Source organism: Ranitomeya variabilis, chromosome 4 (assembly GCF_051348905.1).
Source record: "Ranitomeya variabilis isolate aRanVar5 chromosome 4, aRanVar5.hap1, whole genome shotgun sequence".
Taxonomy (NCBI): Eukaryota; Metazoa; Chordata; class Amphibia; order Anura; family Dendrobatidae; genus Ranitomeya; species Ranitomeya variabilis.
The window spans coordinates 752,340,934-752,366,320 of NC_135235.1; the positions used below are offsets into that span (position 1 = coordinate 752,340,934).

General features: G+C 44.4%; 1 protein-coding gene across 1 annotated transcript in view; it reads right to left on the reverse strand.

Annotated features, from left to right (window-relative positions):
• GLP2R (glucagon like peptide 2 receptor) overlaps positions 1 to 9,843 on the reverse strand; it is a 121,968-nt gene extending 112,125 nt beyond the window's left edge. Inside the window, exon 1 of the mRNA XM_077254744.1 lies at positions 9,545 to 9,843. Within this exon, the coding sequence (XP_077110859.1) occupies positions 9,545 to 9,634 (90 nt within the window). The 5' untranslated portion in view covers positions 9,635 to 9,843. The remainder of the gene's footprint in view (positions 1 to 9,544) is intronic.
• Positions 9,844 to 25,387: the final 15,544 nt, after the last annotated feature.

A 25,387-nucleotide genomic window follows, 5' to 3' on the forward strand; every position in this document is an offset into this window, starting at 1 on the left:
AGCAAATGCCCAGTCCTGAGGGTCGCCCCGGAGCAAGGAAATTACAATCCTGACCTGCTGTGCAGGATCTCCAGCGGAGCGAGATCTCAAAGACAAAAATAATTTACAATTATGTTTGAAATTCTGGAAGCGAGATCTATCCCCGGAGAAAAATTCAGGTAAAGGAATTCTAGGTTCAGATATAGGAGCATGAATAACAAAATCCTGTAAACTTTGAACCTTCACAGCGAGATTATCCAAACCTGTAGCTAAACTCTGAGGATCCATATTAATCAGGTGAAATCAGAACCATTCAAGGATTAGAAGGAGAGAGAGACGAAGGCTGCAGTAAGCAGAGATGCTAGTGAATCAACTAATGAGCAAACTCAGGAGAAAAAAAAAAAAAAAAAAATTCACTGCAGACTTCTTTTCTCTCCTTTCTTCTGCCAATTATTTTAACCCTTGGCCGGCCAAACTGTCATGGTTCTCAATGGCAAGAGAACGTAGTAAAGCATACAAAAGGACTAGCTCTTGGAAGATGGGAACTCGAGCTGACCGTGAGCTAAACCTACCGCACAACTAACAGTGGCCGGGTAGCGTGCCTACATTTTATCCCTAGACGCCCAGCGCCAGCCGGAGAACTGACTGACCCTAGCAGAGGAAAATACAGACCTGGCTTACCTCTAGAGAAATTTTCCCCAAAAGGCAGACAGTAGCCCCCACATATATTGGCGGTGATTTTAGAGGAAATTGACATACGAAGTATGAAGATAGGTTTAGCAAATTGAGGTCCGCTTACTAGATAGTAGGAAGACAGAAAAGGGAACTTCACGGTCAGCTGAAAACCCTTTTAAAATACCATCCTGAAATTACTTTAAGACTCTAATATCAACTCATGACACCAGAGTGGCAATTTCAGCTCACAAGAGCTTCCAGCCTCAGAATATTCAATCACAGAGAACTGGAACAAAAATGCAAAACAAACTTAGGACTACAAGTCCAACTTAGCTGATAGTAGTCTAGGAGCAGGAACATGCAACAGAAAGGCTTCTGGTAACATTGTTGGCCGGCATAGAAATGACTGAGGAGCAAGGCTAAATAGACAACTCCCACATCCTGATGGAAACAGGTGAACAGAGGAGATGAAGCACATAAGTGCAGTACCACCAGAAACCACCGGGGGAGCCCAGAAACCAAATTCACAACACCTGGGCAACTGCTCAGATTGACCACCGCGTATGGGCCCAGCGGGCAGAGAGGGCCCTCATCGGGCCCCGTCTCATCTGCTCACCGAGCCCCTACCGGCGCTGCGGCAGTTTACCGCTATTGACGTGCGGGCGCGCGTTAACAGCCGCCAGCCAATTGGAGGCTGGCAGCTGACGTCAGCCGCAGCGCGCACGTCGCCGGCGTCTGATGTCATTGTCAGTCGCCAGTGAGTGCACGCTGCTGGAGGGAGCTTCGCCAAAGGAACGCGGACAGGTGAGGAGAACTCACTTTTTTTTTTATTGCGAACGGCAATCCGGGGGCCCGGGCCAGAATGCTGGCCACACTGGGGCAGAGATGCTGGACACACTGGGGCAATATGCTGGACACACTGGGGGCTGGATGCTGGAGACACTAGGGGCAGGATGCTGGACACACTGGGGGCAATATGCTGGACACACTGGGGGGGAGGATGCTGGACACACTGGGGCAGAATGCTGGACACACTGGGGGCAATATGCTGGACACACTGGGGGCAATATGCTGGACACACTGGGGGGCTGAATGCTGTACACACTGGGGGCAATATGCTGGACACACTGGGGGCTGAATGCTGGACACACTGGGGGCAGGATGCTGGACACACTGGGGGCAATATGCTGGACACACTGGGGGCAGAGATGCTGGACACACTGGGGGCAATATGCTGGACACACTGGGGGCAATATGCTGGACACACTGGGGGCAATATGCTGGACACACTGGGGGCTGGATGCTGGAGACAGGGGGCAGGATGCTGGACACACTGGGGGCAATATGCTGGACACACTGGGGGCAGGATGCTGGACATACTGGGGCAGAATGCTGGACACACTGGGGCAGAATGCTGGACACACTGGGGGCAATATGCTGGAGACACTGGGGGCAATATGCTGGACACACTGGGGGCAATATGCTGGAAACACTGGGGGCTGAATGCTGGACACACTAGGGGCAGAATGCTGGACACACTGGGGGAAGGATGCTGGACACACTGGGGCAGAATGCTGGACACACTGGGGGCAACATGCTGGACACACTGGGGGCAATATGCTGGACACACTGAGGACAATATGCTGGACACACTGGGGGGAGGATGCTGGACACACTGGGGCAGAATGCTGGACACACTGGGGGCAATATGCTGGAGACACTGGGGGCAATATGCTGGACACACTGGGGGCAATATGCTGGACACACTGGGGGCAATATGCTGGACACACTGGGGGCAGGATGGTGGACACACTGGGGGCAGGATCCTGGACACACTGGGGGCAGGATGCTGGACATATTGGGGCAGAGATGCTGGACACATTGGGGCAGAGATGCTGGACACTGGGGGCACAGATGCTGGACACTGAGGGCAGAGATTCTGGACACATTGGGGGCAATATGCTGGACACACTGGGGGCTGGATGCTGGAGACACTGGGGGCAATATGCTGGACACACTGGGGGCAATATGCTGGACACACTGGGGGGCAATATGCTGGACACACTGGGGGGAGGATGCTGGACACACTGGGGGCAGGATACTGGACACACTGGGGGCAGGATGCTGGACATATTGGGGCAGAGATGCTGGACACATTGGGGGCAGAGATGCTGGAGACTGGGGGCAGAGATGCTGGACACTGGGGGCAGAGAAGCTGGACATTGGGGGCAGAGATGCTGGACACTGGGGGCAGAGATGCTGGACACATTGGGGGCAGAGATGCTGCACATATTGGGGCAGAGATGCTGGACACATTGGGGGCAGAGATGCTGGACACTGGGGGCAGAGATACTGGACACTGGGGGCAGAGAAGCTGGACATTGGGGGCAGAGATGCTGGACACATTGGGGGCAGAGATGCTGGACACATTGGGGGCAGAGATGCTGGACACATTGGGGGGAAGAGATGCTGGACACATTGGGGGAAGAGATGCTGCACACATTGGGGGCAGAGATGCTGGACACATTGGAGGCAGAGATGCTGGACACTGGGGGCAGAGATGCTGGACACTGGGGGCAGAGATGCTGGACACATTGGAGCAGAGATGCTGGACACATTGGGGGCAGAGATGCTGGACACATTGGAGGCAGAGATGCTGGACACTGGGGGCAGAGATGCTGGACGCTGGGGGCAGAGATGCTGGACACTGGGGGCAGAGATGCTGGACACTGGGGGCAGAGATGCTGGACACATTGGAGCAGAGATGCTGGACACATTGGGGGCAGAGATGCTGGACACATTGGAGGCAGAGATGCTGGACACTGGGGGCAGAGATGCTGGACACTGGGGGCAGAGATGCTGGACACTGGGGGCAGAGATGCTGGACACTGGGGGCAGAGATGCTGGACACTGAAGGCAGAGATGCTGGACACATTGGAGCAGAGATGCTGGACACATTGGGGGCAGAGAGGCTGGACACATTGGGGGCAGAGATGCTGGACACATTGGGGGCAGAGATGCTGGACACATTGGGGGCAGAGATGCTGGACACTGGGGCAGAGATGCTGGACACTGGGGCAGAGATGCTGGACACTGGGAGCAGAGATGCTGGACACTGGGAGCAGAGATGCTGGACACATTGGGGGCAGAGATGCTGGACACATTGGGGGCAAAGATGCTGGACACATTGGGGGCAGAGATGCTGGACACATTGGGGGCAGGATTGGAGACATGGGCAGAATGTAGATACGGGGCAGGATTGGAGGCAGATCGTGCAGGATCATGGGACAGGATGGATACGATGGAGACTGATGGGGCAGGATGGGGAGATCATATGGGGCAGAATGGATACTCATTAGGGCAGGATGGGAGAACATATGGCTGATGCCAGGAATGAGACACACGGGGCCAGGATGGCGAATATTATTATCATAGGGGCTAATTAAGGGATATTATTACTGCAGTGATGTATTTATTTTATTTTTTGAGGGCACTGTTTTAAATGGGGGGGCGGTCCTGTTACTGTGTAGAGTGACACTATGTTGCCTCTTTTTCTTCATGTGGTGTAATGTAGAAGTTGTGAAAAATTAAGTAATGTGTTCTGGAAGCGGAGCTCGAGATAACTGTGTTATTTCCTGCAGAGACGAGTCCTGGCTGGATGAAGTGATGGCGGTCTGTGCTGGATGAAAGATGAAGGACTTCACCTAGAGACGACACTGGTGAGTCAGTGTTACCTATACACTGACACTATACACTGTATACTATATACAGAGCTCCTGTGTATAATGTCACCAGTGAACTCTGTATTACCTCTACACAGACACTACATACTAAGTACAGATCTCCTGTGAATACTGGCACTTATGGTGATTAGTAGATAGTATTGTGTTGTTTTTTTCTTCCTAACTGAAGGGTAAATTGACTAGATCAATGGATGATTGACAGGTTGTAGTTTCACACAGCAACTATTTTTCTGGAATAATCTGGTTCAGGTATATGATGACCCCGTCGCATGACCCCGTCACATGACGCCATCACATGACCGGGGGGGGGGCCCACAGTGTCTGAACAGCCCAGGGCCCTGCCTAGCTCCCCTTAATCCACCCCTGGGCAGTATTATAGTAGTTATATGCTACACCCCCACTGCCGCAGGGCCGAGGGGTACCCGGTACCGGGCCTCTGAGTCTCTGTTCTGGGATTGTCACGGTGGCTAGACCCGGTCCGTGGCCCTGCCGAGGGGCGTCCAGTGAAAGAGTAGCAGAGTTCGGTGTGTGGTGAGGCTGTAGTGGTGCGGTGCAGTAAATAACGAGGACACCAGGTTGCAGTCTCTTTACCTCTTTACTGAAGATCTCTGGGTCCTCAGTCCAGAATCTGGATAACCAGGCTGCGCAAGTCCGGCCGGTCCAATGGCACCTCCAGAGTTCTCTTAGCAGGTGGAAATCTGTGCCTTCCTTCTAGCGCTATGTGTTGCGGTCCTTCCCTGCTTACAGAAAGTCCCCACAACTGTTGTGTCTGTTTCTTAAGTTCCCTCACAACTCGATTAGATGATGTTCTGCTAATCCTCCGTCCCTCCCTGATGTTACGGTTGGGACGGCACCCGTTTGACGGGTAGGCTCGGAGCTCTTCCGGGACCCTAGAGTCGCCCCTCTCCACAAGTTGCCCCCCAAGACTGCATAGGTGATTTGGGTGAGACAGCCCGCCTTAGACTGACTGTCCTGCTGCTGTTTAGAGTATCGCTTGAAGCTGGATGTTGTAATACTCCCTCGGCGTTCTGGCCACCGGTAGTGCGCCTCAGTAGGGTGTTGCCTCGGTCTTACGGCACGACCCCTACTGGTATTCTCCTTATTGCTTTGATCTCGTTTCTCACTCAGCACAATCTATCTCGCTTGTCGTCCTTCCTTGGGCACCGCCGCTATCCTGAGCAGGCACGGTCCCGTTACGTTCACTCAAGTTGCCAAGCCTCTGTCAGGATCCCACCCCTGACAGAGACCCTACTGTATCTTCCCCCACAACACCCTCTGCCACAAGGTGTTGCCTGGTTCCAACCCAGTCAGCTTTCTGATCTAACTTCCTGCCTGACCCCCAGTTTACCCACTATGGTGGGGAGTGGCCTAGTGAATAGAACCCTTAGCTCCCCCCCCCGGAGGCCCGACTGTGAAATGTATTGGTGTCTGTGATACCTGATCAGATGAACTCCTTCAGTGCCATCAGACGTACCATAGCTCCCCTTAGTGGCGGAGCCACAGTACTGCAACGACCAGGACTCTGGGGCGCTGCATATACTCTTGTACACAGGGGGCAGCATTATAGTAGTTATATTCTTGTCCATAGGAGCAGGGCCGTATTTTCCACTAGGCACGTGCCTAGGGTGGGAGGATGCGGGGGGCTGAACCTAAGCATGTTTTTTTAGTCCGGCGACGGCGGTGAATCCCTGAAGACAGGGAGCGGCAGAGCGGCAGTCAGTATATGTGGTGCTGGTGCCAACTCTCCCTACTCCCTGCTGACACACAGTGACATGATTGTGCATGCGCCCCTGCTCACGGGCACAGCAGTATTATAGTAATTATATTCTTGTACATAGGAGCAGTATTATAGTAGCTATATTCTTGTACATAGGGGCAGTATTATAGTAGTTATATTCTTGTACATAGGGGCAGTATTATAGTAGTTATATTCTTGCACATAGGGGCAGTATTATAGTAGTTATATTCTTATACATAGGAGCAGTATTATAGTAGTTATATTCTTGTACATAGGGGGCAGTATTATAGTAGTTATATTCTTGTACATAGGGGCAGTATTATAGTAGTTATATTCTTGTACATAGGGGCAGTATTATAGCAGTTATATTCTTGTACATAGGGGCAGTATTATAGTAGTTATTTTCTTGTACATAGGGGCAGTATTATAGCAGTTATATTCTTGTACATAGGGGGCAGTATTATAGTAGTTATACTCTTGTACATAGGGGCAGTATTGTAGTAGTTATATTCTTGTACATAGGAGCAGTATTATAGTAGTTATATTCTTGTACATAGGGGCAGTATTATAGTAGTTATATTCTTGTAAATAGGGTCAGTATTATAGTAGTTATATTCTTGTACATAGGGGCAGTATTATAGTAGTTATATTCGTGTACATAGAGGCATTATTATAGTAGTTATATTCTTGTACATAGGGGCAGTATTATAGTAGTTATATTCTTGTACATAGGGGCAGTATTATAGTAGTCATAGTCTTGTACATAGGGGCAGTATTATAGTAGTTATATTCTTGTACATAGGGGCAGTACTATAGTAGTTTTATTCTTGTACATAGGGGCAGTATTATAGTAGTTATATTCCTGTACATAGGGGGCAGTATTATAGTAGTTATATTACCGTACATAGGGGGCAGTATTATAATGTTCATAGTTGCAGTATTATAGTAGTTATATTTATGTTTTATGTTCCACTAAACTGAAGATTTATAGTTTTTCAAACTATTTGCAGTGGGTTAATCTTTTTCTTCAGGGGCAGGTGCCGTATTTTCTATGAAATCTGTTTCTAATGTTTGCTGTAGCTGGCTAAGCCAATGCTGTAAAGGAAGATTCATTGATTCTTGCCATGATGCATTTTTCATATTTCCGGGAGGGGGGTTCAGGCTCGGAATGATAGAAAGATTGTAATATATCATACTTAAGAATGCAGACGGCAGAGAAGCTACTCTGTTCTATAAGACTCGCGCCATCCAAAACCAGATATCTTTATAAGGTAACACCCAGCGCGGCCGGTCGGCCTGAAATCATATCAATGCTCATACTTTATCACAATAACGCTGAAATATTTAACCCTCTCACCAGCCTTAAAGCTGAAGTTGTCACATGCCCACCCCTTATACCGACATCACTGCATTAAAAATGATAAAAGTAGTGTGAGAATTACATATATTATATTACTTTATTAATTGTCCGTGCTAATCCTTCTAATTACCTGGACAAGTCTTACGAGGCTTTCCCTGGTGTTCACCGTTGCCAAGAAATTCCAGGGAAGCCTTTCTTCTGAGTAGGTGCATCCAGAAAGACGTCATGTTCTCCATTGTCTAGACCTACATTTTTCACTGAAATTACTCACTAAAAATCTTTATTCTTATTTTTTTTTTTTAAGTATTGAGGAAAAAAAAAAAAAATACCCCCAGGGTCATGTGTTAAAATTCATTACACATGAGTAAAATGTACACGGTTCTACCATAGAATCCTTCTAATCGACTATTTACATATTTAAAGTAAAAAAAAAGTATAAAATGTAAAAAAAAATTAGATTTTTAATTTTAAGGGTAATTAGGTATAATGAAAAAGCCTTAACAAAAAGTCAACAGTGCCCAAAACATTTCTTCATTGACTATCCTGCTTTATTTTATAAAAACATTTTGCTTTTTCTCTTTTTAATATTTTAAGTTTATAAATGTATGCTTATTCTCAATTCAAACTTAATGTAGAAGAATAATGCTTTTTTAATTTTGTTTTCTCATTTTATTAACTTTTTAGAATTTACTTTTTCTTAGAAGCGAATTCTTTTTTGGATTCATGCTTTTGAAAACTTTTTTTTTCAGTAGGACATAAAAGTACTTGGCGCATTAGAGACAACATCTGCAGGATTTACCTACGTCTGAAAGAAAAAAAACACTTTACAGACCCGGAGTAACATTTGAAAAGAGAACAGTAAAAATCTTCCATATGGCAAATGTCAGCAGCTCATTATTCATCTCCTAACACAAAAGCAAAACAACTCCCGACATTCAGACAAGGATGATTCTTCAATGTGGCAAGACACAGGAAGCAAAAATGTCAGCGTTCTAACAACTAGAAGGATGTCAAAACCTTTAAAGTAGAAGTCAATTTTTTTTATATTATATTTTTTATTATTTTATTGTAGAATTTTCTACCTTTTTTATATTGTTATACTTTTGAAATTTTTATTTTATTGTAGAATTTTCAACTTTTTTGATATTATTATATTTCTGATTTTTTTATTGTAGAATTTTCTACTTTTTTATATTGTTATATTTTTGAATGTTTTATTATTTTATTATAGATTTTTTCCCATTTTCTACGTTTTTATATTGATATATTTTCGAATTTGTATTATTTTATTGTAGAACTTTCTCTTTTTTATATTATTATACTTTTGATTTTTTTATTTTACTGTAGAATTTTCTACGATTTTTTATTTTGTTAGATTTTTGAATGTTTTATTATTTTATTGTGCAATTTTCTGCATTTTCTACCTTTTTTATATTGTTATATTTTTTAACCTTTTATTACTGTATTGTAGAATTTTCCACATTTTCTTATTTAAAAAGGTGAAAATTTAGAAAATTCGACGATTATTTTATCATTGAATTTTCTACATTTTACCTTTTTTAGTTCTAGGAAAATGTGGAAAATTCTACAATAAAATAGTAAGAATTCAAACAACATAATAGTATAATTACAGAAATTTATGAATAAATGCATACAATTTACAGATTTTTCATGATTTAACTGAAAATGTCTGTGTGGATGATAAAATTATATCAGATTTGATGTAGTCATGATAATAAAATATGCAAAAAATTGAACACTGTCTATACAATTTTTTTTAATGACTTACATTTTTCAGACTAAATTTCAAAATGCAAAAAAAACCTGAAAAAGTCAAAATTAATTAGACTTTTACTGAAGCCAGGAACCTTATCTCTTTTACTTGCACTGGTTTATGTTAAGCACATAAAGAATGTATGTTATCATTTTGGCCTCTCTATTAACCCTAACCCTTTTTTTTAATAAAACAAATTTAAAATAAAAAAAAAATATCTAAAAAAGTTGAAATTTGTAAATTGACTTTTTTTTGGGAATAAAATATCCTCTTACCTGTTCTATAGGCAGTAGTATTATCAGCAGCAGTGCAGTCCTGGTTACACGAAGGTTACCGCCATCTGAGCAGCCTCTAAATTCTCCCATGGTTCCAGAATAAAAAATTTCCAATATTCCCGTCTGTCCTAATTATTTAATAACCTGGTTCCACCTTGTATAAATAAAAAAGTAATAAAAAAATCTGACACTTCTACAAGAATCCGGAATGTTCTCACAATAACAGGACAGCGTGAACACATTCCTGGAGCGGACACAAGTTTAGAAAAGTTTTTAGAACTTGTGTGCGTAGAGAAGCCGCCCCCGTGCACTGGCAGCACAGTCTGAGCCTCCAGACACTCGCTCTCTCTGGTCTGCACATTTTTTTCTGTTATCCGCATATCCAATAGGAGTCTACTTTTGAGATTTCCCGTAAGGGGGTTTCTACGTTCCTCAATGACGCAACCGGAGGGGCCGGAGGTAAAGATCATCAATATTATCCTATGACATCAAATGTATCCACAGGCTGAGGGCTACATATTGGAAGGAGGAAGGTTCGCAGCAGCACAGAGTATTTCAGGAGAGGAGAGTGCTGATCTTGTGGAAGGAGCAGGGTATCCCAGCAGCGCAGAGTATTTCAGGTGCCGACAGTACTAACCATACTTCCCGGTGACACATTTGGCGTTTACAGTTTTGCCGTTTCGCTTTAGATTGACGCATCCGCCGTCCATGCTGCAGATGTAAAATCTATCAGAGAGGTAATATGCTCCACTGATTTACTGTCGGAGACATTTCTGAACAGGAAAATTGCAGACAAAATACGACTCCGAGCCCAGGACAGAACTTTCCGCATAAATCACTGGTGGATACATTCCGGGTGGAGACAGCGCAGGCTGAACTTTAATAGATGGCAGAAGGTGATCATTGCTACCCCAAAAAGTTCATTGTACAGAAATCAGAATTGATGGATGACGTCTAGAAATGGCCCCTATTACCGTATTTTTCAGTGGTCACCCAGCACTGACCCAGAAGCCGAGTCTGCATTCTTCTATAGACATTTACAGGATTTCTGGAGGCTCTCCCATCTAATGTTGCTTTATAGCTCATAAATCTGTATAATCGGCCTTCGTCCTTATCTGTCCCCAAGAACGTGCTACTCTCATGTCCCGGTTCCAGCGCCGAACTCTGCGTCCTCCTCCTCCTCCCGTGCCGGCTTTCTCAGGTTACCAGCACACATCTGTTACATTTGTAGGCCTTATTTAGGCCAGCTCAGGTGTCACCATGCTGCCTGAGTATTCAGGTACTTGGCATCCTTGCTGCTACTATATAACTGAGCTTTGTTACAGTTGTATGTCCACCTGAGCCTCCTGACCAGTGCTGCTCTGCTTCACAGCTGCGCTCTGCTGCATTTACTCCAAAGTTAGTCTCCAAACAAGCCTAGCTCTTCACACATGGCTCTACTGATCCAAGGTGCAGTGGTGTAACTAGAGTCTGGTAGGCCCCGATGCAAGATTTGGACCGGGGGTCCCCCATTTGGAAAAAAAAAATATATATATATATATACCCTCCATCCTGGTAGATATGTCCCTTAGCCTGGCCCCATCCTGGTATAGGTATCCCATCTGCTATATGTCCCTTATCCTGGTTCTCCATCCTGGTATATATATCCACCATCTAAAGAACAACTGATTGAGGTTTTAGAGGAAGCTAGCCTTCAAGATAGCACTGCAGAGGGATTCCCAGAGCAATTGGAGGAAAGATAGGACCTAGAGGGAAATACCCGGAAAAGTCAATAGGTTGTGTTTTATGATGAGGAGATTGCATTTTTTGTGGATGAAGCCACCATAGAAGACAAACAGGAGGCCATTCAGAGAGCCCATGAAAGGCAGCTCACTGTGGAAGCAGTTAGAGTCCCCAAACAGATATGAATCACAACACCCACCATGAGGGAAAACCCCAAGATTATCCAGCAAGGACTTTAAGCCGTTTAATGAGGCTTCAGAGAACATTCAGGGATTACTCCAAGATTTTGAACACCAATATCAGTAAATGAAAATTCCAGAAATGGAGTGGGTCAGACATCTGGTGGGGCTCTTAGTGGGCGGCCCTGCAGAACCATATCGAGCTATGGACCCTCGGTGGAACCGTATGAGGATATTATACAAAACCGTCTTAGAACATTATGTGGTAACTCCAGATGCATACAGGACTCAGTTCTGATCCTTAGCCTGTAACAGGGAAGGCTCCTTTAAAATGTATGCACATTAGATCAAACAGGTGTGTCATCGCTGGCTGGATGAAGAGGGGGCCTTAACTCGGGAGACCATCATCCAGGTCATCTGAAAGACTCCTGCCCTCAGAGTCAATTGAGGAATAATCCTGCACCAAATCAGCCTATCAAATATTTACAGCCAAATACAATGGAGGAAGAGGTGCCACCCCTCCAAATTGACTTGCCTAATGGCTCAGGCACCCATGTTCTACCATTAGGGGTTTATGGGGTGCGGGCCACAGCCACGAGTCTCTCTAATCATTAAATAAAGTACTTACAGGAGGTCGTGCTGGACGGTCAGAGAGTTCTTGGCTTTTGTGACTCTGGGGCATTTCTCAGCATAGCTGATCCCAGAGTAGTTCGGCCAGAGGCAATACAGCATGGACCTGGGATTACCATTGAATTAGCTGGAGGCCAATGGAGGAATATCCCAAAAGCAAGTGTAGAACTGGACTTTGGCTTTGGGGTCAAGCAATGCATGGTTGGGGTGATGAGGGGCCTGCCTGCAGATATTGTCCTAGGAAATGATGTGGGAGATCTACAATGTCGATTTATGGGTGCAGGAAGCAGAGTTTAACCCCTTTCTGACATTGGACGTACTATCCCGTCGAGGTGGGGTGGGCCCGTATGACCACCGACGGGATAGTATGTCCAGCGCGATCGGCCGCGCTCACAGGGGGAGTGCGGCCTATCGCGGCCGGGTGTCAGCTGCCTATCGTAGCTGACATCCGGCACTATGTGCCAGGAGCAGTCACGGACCGCCCCCGGCACATTAACCCCCGGCACACCGCGATCAAACATGATCGCGATGTGCCGGCGGTGTAGGGAAGCATTGCGCAGGGAGGGGGCTCCCTGCGGGCTTCCCTGAGACCCCCGGAGCAACGCGATGTGATCGCGTTGCTGCGAGGGTCTCTTACCTCCTCCTCCTCCTTGCAGGCCCGGATCCAAGATGGCCGCGGCATCCGGGTCCTGTAGGGAGGTGGCTTCACTGCGCCTGCTCAGAGCAGGCACCGGGAAGCATAGAAAAAGTGCACGTCAGATCGGTGATCTGACACCGTGCACAGCAAAGTGTCAGATCACCGATCTTACATTATAACATGATGCCCCCCCACTGGGGCAATGTTATAGTGTAAAAAAAAAAATATTCCAATGTGTAAAAAAAATAAAAATAAAATTCAAAAAATAAAAAAAATATATATATTGTTCCTATAATTACATTTCTTAATCTAAATAAAACAAACAAACAATAAAAGTACACATATTTAGTATCGCTGCGTCCGTAACGACCCCACCTATAAAACTATATCACTAGTTAACCCCTTCAGTGAACAGCGTAAAAAAAAAAAAAAAAAAAGAGGCAAAAAACAACGCTTTATTCTCATACCGCCAAACAAAAAGTGGACTAACACGCGATCAAAAAGACGAATATAAATAACCATGGTACCGCTGAAAACGTCATCTTGTGCCCCTAAAAAACGAGCCACCATACAGCATCATCAGCAAAAAATAAAAAGGTTATAGTCCTCAGAATAAAGCGATGCAAAAATAATTATTTTTTCTATAAAATAGTTTTTATCGTATAAAAGCGCCAAAACATTAAAAAAAATGATACAAATGAGGCATCGCTGTAATCGTACTGACCCGAAGAATAAAACTGCTTTATCAATTTTACCAAACACGGAAAGGTATAAATGCCTCCCCCAAAAGAAATTCATGAATAGCTGGTTTTTGGTCATTCTGCCTCTCAAAAATCGGAATAAAAAGCGATCAAAAAATGTCACGCACCCGAAAATGTTACCAATAAAAACGTCAACTCATCCCGCAAAAAAAAAGACCTCACATGACTCTGTGGACTCAAATATGGAAAAATTATAGCTCTCAAAATGTGGTAACGCAAAAAATATTTTTTGCAATAAAAAGCGTCTTTCAGTGTGTGATGGCTGCCAATCATAAAAATCCGCTAAAAAAAGCCCGCTATAAAAGTAAATCAAACCCCCCTTCATCACCCCCTTAGTTAGGGAAAAATAAAAAAATAAAAAAAATGTATTTATTTCCATTTTCCCATTAGGGTTAGGGTTAGGGTTAGGGCTAGGGTTAGGGCTAGGGTTAGGGTTAGGGTTAGGGCTAGGGTTAGGGCTAGGGTTAGGGCTAGAGTTAGGGTTGGGGCTAGGGTTAAGGCTACAGTTAGGGTTGGGGCTAAAGTTAGGGTTAGGGTTAAAGTTAGGGTTGGGGCTAAAGTTAAGGTTAGGGTTTGGATTACATTTACGGTTGGGAATAGGGTTGGGATTAGGGTTAGGGGTGTGTCTGGGATAGAGGTGTGGTTAGGGTTACCATTAGGATTAGGGTTAGGGATGTGTTTGGATTAGGGTTTCAGTTATAATTGGGGGTTTCCACTGTTTAGGCACATCAGGGGCTCTCCAAACGCGACATGGCGTCCGATCTTAATTCCAGCCAATTCTGCGTTGAAAAAGTAAAACAGTGCTCCCTCCTTTCCGAGCTCTCTCGTGTGCCAAAACAGTGGTTTTCCCCAACATATGGGGTATCAGCGTACTCAGGACAAATTGGACAACAACTTTTGGGGTCCAATTTCTCCTGTTACCCTTGGGAAAATACAAAACTGGGGGCTAAAAAATAATTTTTGTGGGGAAAAAAAAAGGATTTTTTATTTTCACGGCTCTGCGTTATAAACTGTAGTGAAACACTTGGGGGTTCAAAGTTCTCACAACACATCTAGATAAGTTCCTTGGGGGGTCTAGTTTCCAATATGGAGTCACTTGTTGGGGGTTTCTACTGTTTAGGTACATTAGGGGCTCTGCAAACGCAATGTGATGCCTGCAGACCAATCCATCTAAGTCTGCATTCCAAATGATGAACCTTCCCTTCCGAGCTCTGCCATGCGCTCAAATGGTGGTTCCCCCCCACATATGGGGTATCAGCGTACTCAGGACAAATTGCACAACAACATTTAGGGTCCAATTTCTCCTGTTACCCTTGGAAAAATACAAAACTGGGGGCTAAAAAATAATTTTTCTGGAAAAAAAATATTTTTTATTTGCACGGCTCTGCGTTATAAACTGTAGTGAAACACTTGGGGGTTCAAAGCTCACACAGCACATCTAGATGAGTTCCTTAGGGAGTTTACTTTCCAAAATGGTGTCACTTGTGGGGGGTTTCTACTGTTTAGGTACATTAGGGGCTCTGCAAACGCCGTGTGACTCCTGCAGACCATTCCATCTAAGTCTGCATTCCAAATATCGCTCCTTCCCTTCCGAGCCCTCCCATGCGCCCAAACGGTGGTTCCCCCCCACATATGGGGTATCAGCGTACTCAGGACAAATTGGACAACAACTTTTGGGGTCCAATTTCTCCTGTTACCCTCGGGAAAATACAAAACTGGGGGCTAAAAAATAATTTTTGTGGGAAAAAATTTTTGTTTTATTTTTACGGCTCTGCATTATAAACTTCTGTGAAGCCCTTGGTGGGTCAAAGTGCTCACCACACATCTAGATAAGTTCCTTAGGGGGTCTACTTTCCAAAATGGTGTCACTTGTGGGGGGTTTCTATTGTTTAGGTACATTAGGGGCTCTACAAATGCAATGTGACTCCTGCAGACCATTCCATCTAAGTCTGCATTCCAAATGGCGCTCCTTCCCTTCCGAGCCCTCCCATGCGCCCAAACGGTGGTTCCCCCCCACATATGGGGTATCAGCGTACTCAGGACAAATTGGACAACAACGTTTAGGGTCCAATTTATCCTGATACCCTTGTGAAAATACAAAACTGGGGGCTAAAAAATCATTTTTGTGGGAAAAAAAAAGAATTTTTATTTTCACGGCTCTGTGTTATAAACTGTAGTGAAACACTTGGGGGTTCAAAGCTCTCACAACACATCTAGATGAGTTCCTTAGGGGGTCTACTTTCCAAAATGGTGTCACTTGTGGGGGTTTCAATGTTTAGGCACATCAGTGGCTCTCCAAACGCAACATGGCGTCCCATCTCAATTCCTGTCAATTTTGCATTGAAAAGTCAAACGGCGCTCCTTCCCTTCCAAGCTCTCCCATGCGCCCAAACAGTGGTTTACCCCCACATATGGGGTATCAGCATACTCAGGACAAATTGTACAACATCTTTTGGGGTCCAAATTCTTCTCTTACCCTTGGGAAAATAAAAAATTGGGGGCGAAAAGATTATTTTTGTGAAAAAATATGATTTTTTATTTTTACGGTTCTGCATTATAAACTTCTGTGAAGCACTTGGTGGGTCAAAGTGCTCACCACACCTCTAGATAAGTTCCTTAGGGGGTCTACTTTCCAAAATGGTGTCACTTGTGGGGGGTTTCAATGTTTAGGCACATCAGTGGCTCTCCAAACGCAACATGGCGTCCCATCTGAATTCCAGTCAATTTTGCATTGAAAAGTCAAATGGCGCTCCTTTGCTTCCGAGCTCTGTCATGCGCCCCAAACAGTGGTTTACCCCCACATATGGGGTATCGGCGTACTCAGGACAAATTGTACAACAACTTTTGGGGTCCATTTTCTCCTGTTACCCTTGGTAAAATAAAACAAATTGGAGCTGAAGTAAATTTTTTGTGAAAAAAAGTTAAATGTTCATTTTTTAGTTAAACATTCCAAAAATTCCTGTGAAACACCTGAAGGGTTAATAAACTTCTTGAATGTGGTTTTGAGCACCTTGAAGGGTGCAGTTTTTAGAATTGTGTCACACTTGGGTATTTTCTATCATATAGACCCCTCAAAATGACTTCAAATGAGATGTGGTCCCTAAAAAAAAATGGTGTTGTAAAAATGAGAAATTGCTGGTCAACTTTTAACCCTTATAACTCCCTAACAAAAAAAAATGTTGGTTCCAAAATTGTGCTGATGTAAAGTAGACATGTGGGAAATGTTACTTATTAAGTATTTTGTGTGACATATCTCTGTGATTTAATTGCATAAAAATTCAAAGTTGGAAAATTGCAAAATTTTCAACATTTTCGCCAAATTTCCATTTTTTTCACAAATAAATGCAGGTAATATCAAAGAAATTTTACCACTATCATGAAGTACAATATGTCACAAGAAAACAATGTCAGAATCACTGGGATCCGTTGAAGCGTTCCAGAGTTATAACCTCTTAAAGGGACAGTGGTCAGAATTGTAAAAATTGGCCCTGTCATTAACGTGCAAACCACCCTTGGGGGTGAAGGGGGTTAAGTCAAAAAAGAAGTAAAATGGAGCCCGTCCTTCAGCCCTACAACTTCCCTATACAATAAAGATGAGGCAGTCAACACAAATGATGATGGATTGTCCAGACATGAGCCATGAGGTATGTGGGCCATGTCTACGTGTACTTGACAAGTGACCTGTCGAGGTCACTAGTCTGTACACAACTTGAGGGGGGAAGGGGTTGTGATAGAATGTCACTCCCAGCCTGTTTGCATGGACCATACTGTAATCAGGCCTACATTAACATTCCTTGTCCTGCATCTGGTGGGGGGCATGCTTGTCTGTTCTTTTCTGAAGGGGGCATCTCCAATACACAAACCTGCAGACAGGCTGAGACATGGCTTCTGGAACATGCTTCAACTTTTGAGCTGTTTAAGGCGGTAGGTGTTAGTGTCCCTACCCAAGAGATCCCAAGAGAGGTAGGACAATAAGCCCCATGTAAGGGTACCGTCACACAGTGAAATTTCCATCGCTGCGACGGCACGATCCGTGACGTCGCAGCGTCGTATGAATATCGCTCCAGCGTCGTAGACTGCGGTCACACTTTGCAATCACGGCGCTGGAGCGATGCCGAAGTCCCCGGGTAACCAGGGTAAACATCGGGTAACTAAGCGCAGGGCCGCGCTTAGTAACCCGATGTTTACCCTGGTTACCAGCGTTAACGTAAAAAAAACAAACAGTACATACTTACATTCCGGTGTCTGTCCCCGGCGTTCTGCTTCTCTCCACTGTGTAAGCAGCAGAGCCGGAAAGCACAGCGGTGACGTCAGACGTCACCGCTGTGCTCGCTTTCCGGCCGGCAGCCGCTCACAGTGCAGAGAAGCTGAGACGCCGGAGGACAGACACCGGAATGTAAGTATGTACTGTTTGTTTTTTTTTTACGTTTACGCTTGTAACCAGGGTAAACATCGGGTTACTAAGCGCGGCCCTGCGCTTAGTTACCCGATGTTTACCCTGGTTACAAGCGAACACATCGCTGGATCGCTGTCACACACAACGATCCAGCGATGTCAGCGGGTGATCAAGCGACGAAAGAAAGTTCCAAACGATCTGCTACGACGTACGATTCTCAGCGTGATGTCTGATCGCAGTAGCGTGTCAGACACTGCGATATCGTAACGATATCGCTAGAACGTCACGAATCGTACCGTCGTAGCGATGGAAATTTCACTGTGTGACGGTACCCTTAGGTGAGTTGATGGTGTATCTTTGGAACGGCAAGGATCTGCTGCTGCGGCCAAGTCTTGTGCTTTCTATGGAGATTAGAGATCATTTGCCACATGGGATTGTGATGTCTCACCACTCTGCTGGGTTTGAGGACCGAATCTAAAGACTGTTGTTGGATATTCCTTGGAGTTGGATTACCAATTGACGCCCCCGGATTTGTCCCTTTTTGTGCGGCCACCTTGCAGACTCTAAGGAACCATATCTACGTTTGGTGTTATATTTTCCCTGTCTCAATAAAAGTTGTTGGATTGTTCATCGGACTGCTGCCCATGCCTTCTCTGACACACACCCCATCACATAATGCATGCCCATAGTCCTCCATACAGTATAATGCATCCCCCCATAGTCCTACATATACCATAATGCATCCCATAATTCATATATTATAATGCACCCCATAGTCCTCCATATAATATAATGCAGTCCTCATAGTTCTACATATAGTATAATGTGCCCTCGATAGTCCTCCATATGGTATAATGCATCCCATAGTCCTCGATATAGCATATTATACCCCATAGTCCTCCATATAGTATAATGCACCCACTATAGCCCTTCATATAATATAATGCACCCTCCACAATCTGAATATAATGCACAGCCCATAGCCCTCCATATAGTATAATTCACAGCCCATAGTCCTCCATACATTATAATGTGTTCCTCATAGTTCTCCATATTCCTCCATATTGTATAATGCACCCCATAGTCTGCCATATAATATAAGCACTCTCCATAGTCCTCCATAAATAATGCACAGCCCATAGTCCTCCATGTAGAATAATGCACTGCCACTAGTCCTCCATATAGTATAATGCACCACGTAGTCCTCCATATAATATAATGTACTTTAAATAGTTCTCCACGTATAATGCACACCGCATAGTCCTACATATAGTATAATGCACCTCCATATATTATGCACAGCCCATATTCCTTTATATTAGTATTATCCATAGCCCACAGCTCTCCATACAGTATAAAGATCAGCCCACAGTCCTCCATATAGTATAATACATAGCCCATAGTACTCTATATAGTATAATGCGCCCCATAGTCCCCTACATATTATAATGCACTTCCATATTAGTATAATACACAGCCCATATCCTTCATATAATATACTAGACTGTGGCCCGATTCTAATGCATCGGGTATTCTAGAATATGCATGTCCCCGTAGTATGTGATTCGCGGCAGACTGTGCCCGTCGCTGATTGGTCGAGGCAACCTTTATGACATCATCGTCGCCATGGCAACCATTATGACATCATCGTCGCCATGCTGTGCCCATCTCTGATTGGTCGAGGCCGCCCGACAAACCGTCGACCACTCCATATAAGGTATGGTCTACAAACCGCCAACCACTCCATATAAGGTATGGTCTACAAACCGCCGACCACTCCATATAAGGTATGGTCTACAAACCGCCGACCACTCCATATAAGGTATGGTCTACAAACCGCCGACCACTCCATATAAGGTATCCTGTTTGTAGACCATACCTTATATGGAGTGATTTCCAGGACAGACAGACAGACAGACAGACAGACAGACAGAAAGACAGACAGACAGACAGACAGACAGACAGACAGACGGAAAAACCCTTAGACAATTATATATATAGATTGCAGCCTCCATAGTCCTCCATATAGTATGAAACGCAGCCCATATACTTCATAAAATATGATGCACAGACCATAGTCCTCCATACAGTATAATGAACACCCTATAGCCATCCATGTAGTATAATGCACAGCCCATAGTCATCGATGTAATATAATGCACACCCTACAGTCTACCATGTAGTATAATACACAGCCCATAGTCATTCATGTAGTATAATGCACAGCCCATAGTCTTCCATGTAGTATAATACACAGCCCATAGTCATCCATGTAGTATAATGCACAGCCCATAGTCATCCATATAGTATAATGCACAGCCCATAGTCATCCATGTAGTATAATGCACAGCCCATAGTCATTAATGTAGTATAATGCAAAGTCCATAGTCATCCATGTACTATAATACACAGCACATAGTCATTCATGTTGTATAATGCACCCCATAGTTCTCCATAAAATATAATGCACTGCCCATAGTCATTCATGTAGTATAATACACAGACCATAGTCATACATGTAATATAATGCAAGGCCCATAGTCATCCATGTAGTAGTATAATGCACCCCATAGCCATCAATACAGTATAATGCACAGCCCATAGTCATCCATGTAGTATAATACACAGCCCATAGTCATTGATGTGATATAATGCACACCCTGTAGTCATCCATGTAGTATAATTCACAGCCCATAGTCATCCATATAGTATAATGCACAGCCCATAGTCATCAATATAGTATAATGCACAGCCCATAGTCATCCATGTAGTTTAATGCACTCCATAGTTCTCCATAAAGTATAATGCACTGCCCATAGTCATTCATGTAGTATAATACACAGCCCATAGTCATCCATGTAGTATAATGCACCCCATAGTTCTCCATAAAGGATAATGCACTGCCCATAGTCATTCATGTAGTATACTACACAGACCATAGTCATACATGTAGTATAATGCACAGCCCATAGTCATCCATGTAGTAGTATAATGCACAGTCTATAGTCATCCATGTAGTATAATGCACCCCATAGCCATCCATACAGTATAATGCACAGCCCATAGTCATCCATGTAGTATAATACACAGCCCATAGTCATTGATGTAATATAATGCACACCCCGTAGTCATCCATGTAGTCATGTAGTATAATTCACAGCGCATAGTCCTTCATATAGTATAATTCACAGCCCATAGTCATCCATGTAGTATAATGCACAGCCCATAGCCCTCCATGTATTGTAATGCACGGCCCATAGTCCTCCATATAGTGTAATGCACAGCTCATAGTCAACCATACAGTATAATTCACAGCCCAATGTCATCCATGTAGTATAATACACAGCCCATAGTCATCCATATAGTATAATGCACAGACTATAATCATACATGTATTATTATGCACAGCCCATAGTCATCCATGTAGTATAATGCAAAGCCCATAGTCATCCATAAAGTATAATGCACAGCCCAGTCATTCATATAGTATAATTCACAGCCCATAGTCATCCATGTAGTATAATGCACAGCCCATAATCATCCATATAGTATAATGCAAAGCCCATGGTCATCCACATAGTATAATGCACATCCCATAGTCATCCATATAGTATAATGCACAGCCCATAGTCATCAATGTAGTATAATGCATAGTCCTTAGTCATCCATATAGTATAACTTACAGCCCATAGTCATCCATGTAGTATAATGCACAGCCCATAGTCATCCATGTAGTATAATGCACAGCCCATAGTCATCCATGTAGTATAATGTACAGCTCATAGTCATCCATATAGTGTAATGTACAGCCCATAGCCATCCAGGTCGTATAATGCACAGCCCATAGTCATCCATATAGTAAAATGTACAGCCCATAGTCATCCATATAGTATAATGCACAGCCCATAGTCATCATTGTAGTACAATGCACAGCCCATAGTCATCCATGTAGTATAATGCACAGCCCATAGTCATCCATGTATTATAATGTACAGCCCATAGTTATCCAGGTCGTATAATGCACAGCCCATAGTCATCCATATAGTAAAATTTACAGCCCATAGTCATCCAGGTAGTATAATGCACAGCCCAAGATATCAATATAGAATAATGGACAGCTCACGGTCATTCATGTGGTTATATAGCCACCGTGTACTCACTGAACTAAAAAAAAAATAGTCTCCTTCCCACTTCTTACCCACCATACGGCGTCCTCTTCTAAGGCAGGCAGCTAACTTCAGAATGCAAGCAATGGAAGTGAATGATGTCACTGCCATGCGCTCCCAGTCGTGTGCACACTGACATCAAATGCTGTCCTCTGATTGGCCAGCAGCGTATATTGCCGTGCATGGACCTGATGGGTCTATGCACGTCAATCCATTTCAACTGGATGGATGTCCGAGGACACACATCCAGTTGAAGTTTCTGCTGATGTCAGCATGCCCCTCAACTGTCCATCTCTGTACCAATGCATCTGGTCCATGTTGTACATCCAGACCTATGACTCTGCGGAGGAGTATTCCACAAAGTACAAGAAAAGACAGGCCTTCCATAGGCCGCTCAGAGACGTAAATCTGGAAGGATTTCCATTCCTTATTTACTGTTCAGACCCTACTATCTCAGTATACGCCTCAGACAAGTATTACTTCTTCCAGATTTTACTCATTTTAACGGGGTGGGGACATTATGTTTTACTTTTATTCTCCTAAAACTATAGAAATGAGGCACAGAGCCGGCGGCTCTCATGACATACGATCTGATGCTGGACTGCAGAGGAGATGTACGAGAGATGGATCCTATAAGACCTTCCATAAATTCATTTTATGAGAACCTTCAGCAGAGAGAGAGCAGAAATTATGACGGTCTTAAGGTGATCATCCGGTGAACGTCAGAATGAGGGAAGGAGTGTCAGGGAGGTGAAGACAGTAAGTAGTATATAATCATGTGATAGAAACCACAAAAATGCTGCTTTCCCGAGGAACAAATGAACTATAGGACGGTATGTGGGGAATGGTCCATCAGTTCTTCATCAGAGTGCAAACGTTTTTAGACCATTGTAAAAGTCTGTCCTTACTGATGACACCTATGCCACATGACCACAATATATATTTGTTGACCAAGCCTGGATACAAAAAAAAGGGTCTTTGTCCCAGATTAGACCAAGCCATAAACTTTGAAGAGCTAATGAGGTCCCCTGGACCTTGACCAAGAGCAAGACAGGCACAGCACCAAAAGTATTGGCTATAGAAGAGAATAGAATGTTTAAAGACCAACAATATGGAAGAGGTGGCACTTCTAGAGAAGGAAAAGTTCCAATCCTGAGAAAGCCTACCGAACCCTCTACCACAGAACAGGGGCCAAGGAGCATCAAGCCTTTGGAGAAATCTAAAAATCCATTGTACAAAAAGTCCACTAAAGCCCCTGTGCTTTTGGACAAATTTCATGTTTGACTTCACCCACCATAGCCCTCTCTTGACCCATCCTCTGTATCTAGCTATCGCCCTAAATCACTTCTCCCCTATGCCTCAAAACTACTGGAACAACACGTCCATCTTGAACTGTCCTCCCATCTCTCTTCCTGCTCCCTCTTCGACCACTTACAATCTGGCTTCCGGTCACACCACTCCACTGAAACTGCCCTAACTAAGGTCACCAATGATCTATTAACCGCCAACAGCAAGCGACACTACTCTGTTCTCCTCCTCCTGGACCTGTCCTCTGCCTTTGACACAGTGGACCATTCCATATTACTACAGACCCTCTCATCCCTTGGCATCACAGACTTGGCCCTATCCTTGATCTCGTCATACCGGACATTCAGAGTCTCCCACTCACACATCACCTCGCCCCCTATCTGTCGGAGTCCCACAAGGTTCAGTCCTTGGGCCCCTGCTCGTCTCCATTTACACCTTTGGCCTGGGACAGCTCATAGAATCTCACGGCTTTCAGTATCACCTCTATGCTGATGAAACACAGATCTACATCTCTGGACCAGATAACACCTCCCTACTAACCAGAATCCCTCAATGTCTGTCCGCTATTTCATGCTTCTTCTCTAGATTTCTAAAACTTAGCATGGACAAAACAGAATTCATCATATTTCCCCCACCTCACGCGACCCCCCAACGAACCTATCCATTACAGTAAATGGCTGCCCACTCTCCCCAGTCCCACAAGCTCGCTGCCTCGGGGTAATCCTTGACACTGATCTCTCCTTCAAACCACATATCCAAGCCCTTTCCACTTCCTGTCGACTTCAACTCAAAAATATTTCACGGATCCGTTCATTCCTCAACCAAGAATCTGCAAAAACCCTAGTCCATGCCCTCATCATCTCCTGCCTCAACAACTGCAACCTCCTGCTCTATGGCCTCACCTCGAACACTCTCACACCCCTCCAATCTATTCTAAACTTGCTACCCGACTAATCCACCTGTCCCCCCGCTATTCCCCAGCCTCTCCCCTCTGTCAATCCCTTCACTGGCTCCCCATTACCCAGAGACTCCAGTACAAAACCCTAACCATGACATACAAAGCCATCCACAACCTGTCTCCTCCATACATCTGTGACCTCGTCTCCTGGTACTTACCTACACGCAACCTCCGATCCTCACAAGATCTCCTTCTCTACTCCCCTCTTATCTCCTCTTCCCATAATCGCATACAAGATTTCTCTTGCACATCACCCTACTCTGGAACTCTCTACCACAACATATCAGACTCTTGCCTACCATCGAAACCTTCAAAAAGAACCTGAAGACCTACCTCTTCCAACAAGCCTACAACTTGCAGTAACCACCGATCGATCAAACCACTGCACGACCAGCTCTATCCTCACTTATTGTATCCTCACCCATCCCTTGTAGATTGTGAGCCCTCGCGGGCAGGGTCCTCTCTCCTCCTGTACCAGCTGTGACTTGTATTGTTCAAGATTATTGTACCTCTTTTTATTATGCATACCCCTCCTCACTTGTAAAGCGCCATGGAATAAATGGCGCTATAATAATAAATAATATTGCACCATATGGCCTCAGCAACTCAAGCATGAGCTGGACCCTACAATGTCCAGACAATATGATGTTTAACCATCGTGATTGACCACATTTGGCTCCACTAGATTCAACGTCAAGAAGACTTCCAATACTGGGATGACTGAGTTGTTCATGAAAGATAAAATCTTGGGTGACAACAATCGGTCTCCATGCTCTTGTGAAGATCTGGTGGTGGCACTCACATCTAGTAAACAGGCGAGTAGTGGTCTCTACATAGAGGAATGTCCAGAACGTCTGAAGGAAGATTGGATCTAACAGTGCATTTTGGATCTCCTTGCACTGTAAAAATAATTACCAGGAGCCAAATTATGATCTTTTAATCTGATTATTTAATGACCGCTGACCTTCCCTTCCGTGTTACTCATGTTCCACATCTTTAATAATGACCTGAGAGAAGAGAAACAGAAAATACCGAGGCCGACAGGAGGATTACAGGGCGGCGTGTAGAGCAGACGGCACGAGAACG